The sequence below is a fragment of the Nestor notabilis genome, unplaced genomic scaffold, assembly GCF_000696875.1.
Source record: "Nestor notabilis isolate BGI_N333 unplaced genomic scaffold, ASM69687v1 scaffold19901, whole genome shotgun sequence".
NCBI lineage: Eukaryota > Metazoa > Chordata > Aves > Psittaciformes > Psittacidae > Nestor > Nestor notabilis.
The window spans coordinates 23,961-34,505 of NW_009915481.1; the positions used below are offsets into that span (position 1 = coordinate 23,961).

The window sequence follows — 10,545 nt, forward strand, 5'->3', positions numbered from 1 at the left end:
CCACCCAAGGCAAGTATAATGATTTTTTACCACTTACAAGCCAACAACAGATCTCCCCAGCACTGCTGATCACAGAAATTCTTCTACCTGTTCTGGTAAGCGTCCCATATTTACTTACCTTGCAGTGAAAACGCGAATTAAAGACAGACAAATCCCACCAAATTCAACCAAAGCAAGATGTATGGCAGGGAAGGAGGAACACTGCAGCTTCAACCCAAACCCAGTGTTGCAGTTTACCATCATAAGCTCTAGACATCATGCTGATGCTCCCAGCCGTGACGAGCAGGCTGTTTGAAGTCTATCGCTTCCCCCACTCACTTTTCCTTGACTGAGGGGGGGAAAAGGTTGGTGGTGATGAGTTTAGCCGAGTCCATCGAGGAACATCCATCAATGGAAAGCGTATAGCAGCAATAGGATGGTACAGATGCCAATAATGCCACCCAAGATGAGGGAATCTCGTCGTTTCCGAAGGTTGATCCTTTGAATCAGGCTGTTCACTGCTGGAAACCGATCTTTAAGGAGTCTGAGTCAAGGTCATATCAGCAAACACTTGACATGCCCCGAAGTCTGGATGTGGAAACCCCAATACTATAGTACACAGAAATACAAAACTACTCCCAAGCTGGAGAAGGCAGATGCAGTAAAATAAACCTTCATTAATAATCAAAGAAAAGGGAGAACTGAACAGCTTAGAGCTCACATGTGCACAGAATTCATCACCTAAATTACCAGCATTTGATGTACTTTAATCTCTAGTAGGTGAGGCTTAGTTACTTTTAATAATTGTGTTTAAGTAAGTATGAAAAAAAATATGGGGCAGTTACATAAAACATCTGTGGAATGTATTTAATGGAATTCTGTTACTGGTGAAGGGAACAACCAAAGGCATTTGACTGAGAAAATCATGCACATTGCATGACTATGCACTGCTCAAGTATAGCACATAAGGAAGAACTCCTACTGTAAAATCATAAAGATGTAAATCTATCTTTTAATGTACAAAACACAAGTGCCAACAAGATAATAAATTTCAGAGCTTCATGTCTTTGGAACCAAGAATCTTTCAAGGCCACAGCTTATTGAATTTTTTTTGTTCTTGCCAGTTGCTAAGAACTGTAATGAAATTTATGGGTTACCAAGATCCATCTCTTCAGGATGTGATCTGCCTAATCAAATGATGTTAATGTTATTCTTTGGGCACTTAGGACACGAAGGAGTAGGTGGGAAAAGGACAAACACGTATGACTTGACAATCTGGCAATTCTTTAGCCATGAGCACAGAATATGAAGAGAAACCACGAAGCCAAAAATCTCACATCTCCAAGACTGTGATCGTGAATACACTTAGCTGTAAACCATAACAAGCAGCAATGTATGCCAAGCTTCAGCTCTTGACAGTCTTGAAAGCAAAAAGCAAGACGTAAATTGAAATTACACTTTCACAAAACCATACAGCAGGGAAGGCCACAAAACGCTGCTGCAAATCTCTACCTGAAAATTAAGCTACAGGGATATATACGCAGTATTCAAATTTGAGTAAAACCAGCTTATTCACCACATTCCTCTTTAAGATGCTTCAGACATCATCCAGCCACTGACATCGCAAAGCATTTTGATCCCCAAATGACAAGAGTGAAAAATCGTACTATACCTCTTCTTCTGCACCGGCAGCACAATATTTTAGGAAAGGATACTAGCCAAGGTATTCATCCTGCTTTGTATTGACTTCAACATCCCTCTCTGTGAAGTCATATTTTCTTTAGTTGCCATGGCAATGCTGGAGAAAGAAGAAGAGTGGATCAAGTTGTTGGTGCTAAGAATAATCTACAGCTAAACCAAGAGGAAAGCAAGAAGGCAACGCTTCTTTAGAGAACAATGAATGAGGTGAAGCCATGTGAATGAAACCACATTTTTTCCATTAATCTCTATCTTTTACACTTAAACGATTTCTCTTTTTAAATAACCCATTAAGAACCGAAAACACTGAGATTTCTTGAAACTGGCAGGGGTTTGGCAGATCTCCTCCAGCCCAACAAACAACGGCACTACATTACAAACCAAACCCAAAGGTACTCTTCTGGCATAAGTCTTACATTGAGAAGTTTGTTTAACCACAGAAGCCCCACACTTACTTTCACTCTTTCATACGATAGGTCTTTGTCTGCCATCAGGATATGATGGCTAGAGAAGTATTAAGCACACCAAGATGTTGGGATCTACTTGCTTTGACTCAAGATTAATACTGTCCCCTGAGTCCAGAGAAGTGGTGAAGTTTGGATTCTCCTGCATTAACAGCTTTTTATAGCAAGGCCAACCTGCTTTCCATAAGCTGGAGCTGAGGGAGCTGGTGTATAATGAAATCATATCAAATGATGCTTCCAGCACAGCACAGATGACAGAAATTTTTGGTCCTAATTAAGAATATTATCCATGCATATGTAAGTTTTTATACTCTGTTTCGTTACTAATACACGGTCCAACTGCATGTACTTTATCCAAATATAAGAACACAAAACAGGTGAATATAAAACAGACCTTCCCAATTCACATTTAATACATTCTGGAAGTTAGAAAAAAGCAACTATGGTCTTAAAAATAAGACATTTAAATAAAGATTTAAAAAACTATTCAGCTGACAATTTTCTTCTCTACCTTGAGTTTCTCTTCAGGTGGTAAAACAAAGTGTTATAGGATGGAAAATGAAATGGTAAGCTTCTACTTGTAGCCCCAGGTAGTATGTCATGTAGCTACTTTGAATGCAAGAGCTTTGTCAAGACAAACTGCAGACTCATTTAGTCTAGAGAAACAGCACATAAAAAGTTTAAGCTCTTGAGATACGGTGCTTAGGAAGGAGCAGTATGACAAATACTGCTCTCCTCAGCTGCCACACACTGCAAAACTAAGCTAAGTAGTACTAAACACAACATGGCTGGATAATAACGCAGAAAATACCACCTGTATTGCTACTAACTATATCTACATGAATAACAATGATTAAAACAAGTTCGTGAGCCCTCAAATGTTCTGGAAGAATAAAAGTTAAGCGGAACAACACAAGGGACACAAGAAACAGGAACTAAAGCTGTCATTTCAGAGGATAACAGATAGGAAAACGCAAAATGTTCTTTCACCCGATACAGACATCCACATTTTCAAGAGCGTTTGATGCTTGCTCACACTCACTAGTTTCTGATACAAAAATCACAGCTAACATGATCGTTATTTCTAAGGTGAGGGAGGTTCAAAGTCCCGAAACACAAAGCGCAAGCCCAACATTGTTCTCAAGTCCTGCAGTACAAACTGGATGTTGTATTTTACATAGAGCCGTAATATTTACTACTGAACTGTCTGAATGTCCAGAATACATCTGGTCCTCAAGCACTTTCTGAACTGAATTCTTCTGTGTTTCAAAGCTTTAGGCTTACCTTTCTGTAACAGTTAAAATGTTTGAAACAGTATTTGTCCAGGTTATTAGTAAAGTACTTAGGTTGACCTGGCATTTTAGTACTGGAACGTGACTGAAAAAAGTACCTTTATCCACCCTTAATGTGTCTTTCCAGGTAAGCCTGGTAGGAAAAATCACAGACAAAAAAGTACAGACAAATTGTACTTGTACACTCAGCAAGCACAGAATGGGTGTTCCCGATGTTTCTATAAGCAAAGACTGTTTGATACACTTTATTTCAAGTTTCTCTGGGAACACAACATCTGGAATGAGCAGTTCTGGATTATCTGGTGTTCCACTGGCTTCTCTACTAGGACACTGCAGCCAGTATCGTGGGAACAGCTGGCAAAACCCAGCAGAGCCAAGCCTAACAATTGTCCTTCAAGACCTACAGCGAAAGGTCACTATCACAGTTCACAAACATCTTACAGAAGAAAACAGCCTGGATCAATGATCCCTAAAGTGATTCTGGAGCAGTGAGTTCCTTTGGGCTCCCTTCCATTATATCTGCCTACTCCATCTCAAGTAGCCCTTGATGAAAGATCTACAGCCTTCCCATAACGTGCCAGGTAAACTTTCAGGGGAAAAATAAGAAACACATGGAAAACGGCAAACCCTTCTACAGGTGGAAGCTGCCTTTTCCAACTGATTTTGTCCATAAAAACTACGATATCACCAAGCCAAAGAGTGAGTGTTCTAAGAGGCATGACTTTGGTTTCAGCAGTAGAATACCTTGGCAAGCAAGACAAGTTCATCACACAAACCTATATGAGAGAAAGGCCAGCAGGGCCAGCCAATGGCTCTCGTAGCTTTCAGGTCACAGAAAATGCTCTTCCAAAAGCTCTATATAGGGAATTCTTTAAAATAGAACAATATGCATCGACAGGGCAGATCAATTTTAAGCTTATTTTAGCATTCTGGTAAATTTGGACATACATTTAGGAAACTGAAGATTCATCAGTCATAAAGAGACTATGAACAGTTTGATAACATGTAGACAAACCCCTGGCACTTTCTATAAGATTTAACATTTTAATCTAATTTTGATGTGTTAGCTTTAAAAAACAAAAAGAAGGAAGTTTTAGGGCAGAACTATGAAAAACCTTCTGTAAATAAAAAGCTTTTTTTATTTACAGCTGCCTATTTAGTATTTTTTCTTCTATACTTTTGAAGTGCCACACCAGCACAAAGTGAAAATGAAACTGATGGTTAACTGGAAGTGACAGGACTTGCAGTCACCTCCTTGATGTTTATAAAGGGGTTGCCAGAATCTGCAAAAACAACAGAAGTCAGTCTACAAAGCTTCTCTTAGATTGTGTGTGCTTCTTTCTGTGGATATAGTAACTCATCTACTGCAACTGATTTGCATTACATGGGGCAGCCTTTTCAGGACTAAAATTAGTAGAAATGAAAGTGAAAATTAGATTAGAGGAGAAAAGAAGGATCAAAACATTGCCTTACCTATGAGTATACAAAGAAAAGCAGCTAAGAGAAGGTGCTAACAGATATCATGAACAGAGAATAAACAGCTCTATATCAGTATAGAAAAAGCAGTTACCATCAAAGGCTGAAAAGGGGGCTACAAGATTAGAACACAAGTACATCAAATCGTATCACTTGTGAGAAGATACAGCATTTGACAGATTATATACATTTACAACTCAGCATACAGGTATTTCAGTCCTCTAAAAAGCATCAAACTCACAAAACCATTACATTTGCTATCGAGAAGAGCACTCGGGATATTTTGAATTAGTAGGAACCAAGTTGGAAAACAAAAAGCTTTTCTAACTGCACACAGGAAACTTCACTCAGTAACCCAGAGCTTACCTTACACCCCCACACCGACTTGATACTCGTCCAGATGAAGTTTTAATACAGCATTGCTCAAAGCACTCCTGAATTAAGCCACATGTTTTCCTAAGATGCATCCAATGACTCATTAAGGTATCCGTTAATTTACAGAAGTGAAAATACAAGACGAGTGCCAGGACATAAAGTGTTCCTGAGACACCTCCAAAATGCCTTTAGAAATGATTATTACAGATTATCACAGAACACAAGGTTCCTGCTTTAACACTGGAGGAGTGAAGCTGCCCACTTCATATAAAGAGGCAGTAACTGTTTAAGTTTACATATTACAAGATTGGAACCTTCTTCTCTTTTATCCATCACTTAGAAAATTCAGCTCAATGGGCTAAGTTTTACTGAAGGGCTCTGAAGAAAAAACCCTGAAGTGATTATAATTTTTAATATGATACGGTCTAGAAATGAAATGTAATTGTGATCTCTATGAACAAGAGTTTAACTGGATTCTAGCTACCATTATCAAGTCAAAATTCAAGCAAAAAGCACTGCTCTTCATGTACAATTTGATGATTCAAAACATGAGCTGGTTTGCCTCAGCTTTTATATCTGTAAAAGAGACTGTTAAACTTAATAACTACCAGAAAACACGCAGCTTCTGGGGAGTAGTCCTCTGACTGGTCTTGTACAGCCTTAAGTATTGCAGCTTCCTCATATCCTTCATTAGCCAGTTTTGGTTTCATTCCCATCCCTAACATATGCTCATTGACTTACTGTTGCCATTTGTTCACTGACAACTACATTTTAAAGAAAATTAATCATATTCTTCCCATTCACAAATATTGGCCCCATTTACTTACTCGACACCATGATCTCCCCACACGAAGAATATGTTTTTCTTACTCTATGAAATTTCTATGCAGCATTTAGGATAAAAGATTAAATGATTTTTACCGGAATCAAGATGACCCCAATTTAATGTTTCAGTTGGAAACCAGCAGGAACTGTTCTCAGTGCTGCACTGGCCTCAACTACTAGAGTTGGGTGTAAACCAAGTTTCTAAAACCAGATGGTATCCTGCTCTCTATATTTAACACTAAAGCACGGCTGAAGTACAGTATTAAAGATTGCTGCATTTCTGGAGAGATCTCTTCTAGGTAAGCCCCAGGTCACAGCCACAAAGAGCCCACTCATCTCTACCACACATCAGCAGGAGCATCTTAAATTCCTGTGCTTGCAGCTGTATTTCCTCAGAATTTCACTTATAGTTCAAGCTTATCCTTGAATGTTCAGTAGTGCTGGGGGTATGTGAGCAACTTCAAAAGTAAACCAACTGCTATTTGTACGTAGTTTGCAGTTTTCACTGGCATGGAAAAGTACAGAGTGATAAATACTTCCAGCCACTACCACAGCCAAACTAGTCTAACATGCAGAGATACACCTTTAATGCTGCTTGAAAGTGTGTTTACCTAGACAAATATTTAAGCTGTTAGGTATTTACACACCATGTAGCAGCCATACATATACAGGGTATTACACCAACTGAAACGTACCTAAAAGTCAACTCCTTGCGTCATCCATTGAGACGACTCAGCCAAATCTACATTAATGAGGAACTAGAACAAAGCTCTAAAGGAACAAGGCCTGTTTTTTAAAATCAAATAACTTATGTTTTACTGGAACTTGGGCTTCATTTTGTACTCCATGAATCATACTTGCTCATTTAAAATCATGACAACATCTATGATTAAGGGAATGGACTCAGTGACTCTGCATAGAAGTGGAAGCTCTGGATTTAAACTGGTACAAATTCTGATTATATCACTTCTCTGTGTATACATACTTGTATCTATAAATACCAATGTATATAGGCATACATACACACACACAACCTTCCAAGTTACCTTAGAGTGCTGTGTCTTTTGATGAAGCCCAAGATGAAAACAAAGGGAGCATTTCCTCAGACACTGTGGCAAGGCTCTTCTGAAAAGAGCCAACACTCAAAAATCTAACTCCTGCCTTTCCATTCTGTAGTCACGATTCAATGCAAGTGAATCTTCCCCTTTTATTAAATCCTGGTTATAACCTAAAGAAATAACCCAAATACATAGGGAGGTTTTTTAATTAAATCTATGGGATTAGTCTGGGAGCAGTGCAATCTGTTAACATACAAACACTGACAAATCTGCCTGAATCAGGCCTCAGAAGCAGTATTACAATAAAATCAGAACTTGTCACACTGTGAATGGAAAACAATACAAAAACTCAAACTGAGCCAACTTAAAAACATAAGTTGTTGGAAAACAAGAAATAAATTGTTTGCTATTTTGAAGAAGTGGTAATGTTTGAAAATGAAACCCCAAAACCACCAAACATATTAAGCGAAATCTATGCTCTGTCTAAATCTGGCCAAGAGAAGTGAGCACTGTTCCAGAAGAACTGCGGTACAAAGTATCACATCCCACTCGTTTCTGGAAAGAAATATGCTGCAGTAAGAACCCAAATCCCATAATTCCTTTAAAAATTGATTAAAAGTTCAGCACTATCAAAACATCTGGAAGGACAGCCCTACTCATCGCTTTAGTTACTGAATCATCTCAGCTTAGGTGCCCATATATTATCTTGCACATGTTTGCTCCCATGGAGGAACCATACAGAGGAAGAGTCAATTTTGGCACCTCTTCAGTTCTCTCTGCAGAGAGTTAGAGGAAGGGTTTCACCATCAGTGCTAACTGCAGTCACTGGCACTGGGGTCACTGGTATACAGCTTGGCAACAGAAGCCTCTGTGCACAGGAAAATGCTTTCCAGTGTTTGGAATCGCTGCTTAATAACAACCCCTACAAAAATACAAAGTGATTTCTTGACTTCCTGAATTGCACCCAAATAATGAGTAATGAAGCAGATGTAAGCCTTGAAGACAGAGCAGTATTAGTAGCCAGAATAAGCTAATTACATCTCACTTCTCCCGAGGAATCTGCATTCAAACAGCTTCCCCCGCACAATTCCCTCTTTTATTTGGTTTACAATAGATAAAGCAATTGATGATCCCAAGTTGGGTAACTTTCTATCTGATAAATTCACTTCAAATGCAGTAGGGTTTACCATCAGTTAATATCGTACCTGAATACTTGCAATTATTGGGGATGACAAGAAAAAGAGTAAAACAAAGGAATTCACCCTGGTTTCAACAGCTGGAATCAAATTAAGGTGTTATAAATGAAATTGCATCTCCTGCCCAATGTAGTTACTAAATGACTTCTTTGCCTACAAAAAGAAATGTCTTATTTTTGGCAACTACAACAAGAATTTCATTTACTCTAGATAATAAATGGTGCAACAAGGAGCGCTGAAATCCAGCCTCTTAAACATCGAGGTTCCTTTACTAACAGAAGGAACGCTTTCAGTTAACGGCACCAAGGAGCTCTGACTCAAGCCACGTGGCTGGGATTACTGCATGAGAAGCAGCCACTCAAAGTCAACCACAGGACTGCAGCTCAAAGCATTCTGAAACCAGCTTGGACACCTGATGACACCATGGAGCTTCTGAGGAGGCTCAGAACTGATGGAGGAACCAGAGTGAGCATTCAGGCAGGTCTGAGCTCCCGTTTGCCACAGCTACATTCCCTTGCACAGGTAAATCAATGCAGAGCTTCACTCACCACACATAGTCTTAGCTTCCCTGATGATATTTAATCAAGAGGCTAAGTGAAGTGCTCAAATGATAAAATACAAGTCATTTTGCAGAATATTAAGCTTAATAAATCACCATATGCTGTTTAATGCTCTAGTTACTGGAGTGGCAGCAAGTAAGAGATTCAACAAATGCTGAGCATCTTTACAAGAGGGAGATGTAGGGCTACAAGTATGGCAAAAAAAGGGAAAAAATTTGATTGGGAAAGACCTAGAACCCAAAGTAAAACAAATAGTCACAATAACTGTGCTAAGTTTGGGAAATATTTTTACGAGGCTGTGGTGAGATTATATCCACAATTCAGACATTATTGCACTCACCACTTCTGTTCATCACTGCACATTAATGTGGCTTTACACATTCCTCCACCTTGTAAATTAGAGTGAGCCTACTGTGTATATTTAAGCTAGCCATCCCTTAATGGACACAGAGCCTTGCTTGATCATTTACACCAGTACATGCATTATCTGAAAGCTTCTCTTGTTTTCTTTCTTCCTTTTTTTTTAAAGCAATAATCTAAAATTTAAACCATTCACTCGGACACTCTGAATTATTGATTTGCAAATTCCCCAATATTCATTGAGCTCAATGGAAGCTTGGGAAGGACACAGATGAGACAAGTCATTTATGATAGCATGGTTCTAAAATTTCCAGAGCAGTTAGAGAAGGTACCGCTCAAGTATTCAAACCATGTAAAAAACCCCCAAAAGATAAATAACTACACAACAGCAAAAACCTCTTAAGCCCTTGTGATAAGAGCCCCTATCTCTATCAGCTGCACAGCAGGGTGCTGAATATGTTGAAGGATTACAGAAAAATCACATTGTTGAAGAGTGTCTATGAGAAGAAACATCTTGACTACAGGAATAGCCCTCGATAGCTGAATAGTCAGCTCAACCTGACATTCATTCTGCACAATCAGGCTCTTTTTTTGTAGGGGCTATTCACCTTTGAATAGAAATGTAGATTTTCGTAGATTTTCTAAACCAAGACGAATAAAATATTTGAGCAACATCATTATGTCAACATTGAAGAATAATAAAAACCCCAAACAAAAATAAACCCACCAAGTCATTGTAATATTGCCCATGAGCTGTGAACAATACAGTTATTGTATAAATAAAATGACTGAAGTCTTTAGGCACAATTCAGTGTAAATGCCAATTGTGCATAAAATAATGAAAACTACTAAGTTCATTCCTACCTTATTGTTTCTTCTATCAGCCGATCTGAGCTGAAAGCCAAAAGAGAAAGAAATGAGGTTAAAAAAAGTAACAAGCATTAAGTATTGTTTTAGATTATTAAATCAATGGTCACCATAACATAAACCTTAACAGATTCACCCTTAGAATGGCTTATTTCAGGATATTGTCACTTTTTACCACTACATAGATTTGTATATCTAATGGGAGTCTCTAGGGAAGACAGGCAGTGTCCTCTGGAGCAGCATTTCCTACCTGTATGCAAGAGCAGATGCTCCATGATTCATGTCTAATGAATGTTAACTGAGCCTGATGTGTAGCAGGTGCCCGGGAGAGTTTGGAAATGAATACTGGGGAATGAAGAATCTAATTTTATTGCTTTTTAATCCTGGCCATTCCT

General features: G+C 38.7%; 1 protein-coding gene across 1 annotated transcript in view; it reads right to left on the minus strand.

The window, feature by feature from the left end:
* Window positions 1-26: 26 nt before the first annotated feature.
* The window catches only part of GOSR1 (golgi SNAP receptor complex member 1), a gene marked incomplete at its 5' end in the record, with an annotated part of 26,967 nt that continues 16,448 nt past the window's right edge, over window positions 27-10,545 (minus strand). Inside the window, 3 exons of the mRNA XM_010024173.1 lie at window positions 27-512; window positions 1,695-1,777; window positions 10,148-10,177. Coding sequence (XP_010022475.1) covers window positions 388-512; window positions 1,695-1,777; window positions 10,148-10,177 — 238 coding nt within the window. The remainder of the gene's footprint in view (window positions 513-1,694; window positions 1,778-10,147; window positions 10,178-10,545) is intronic.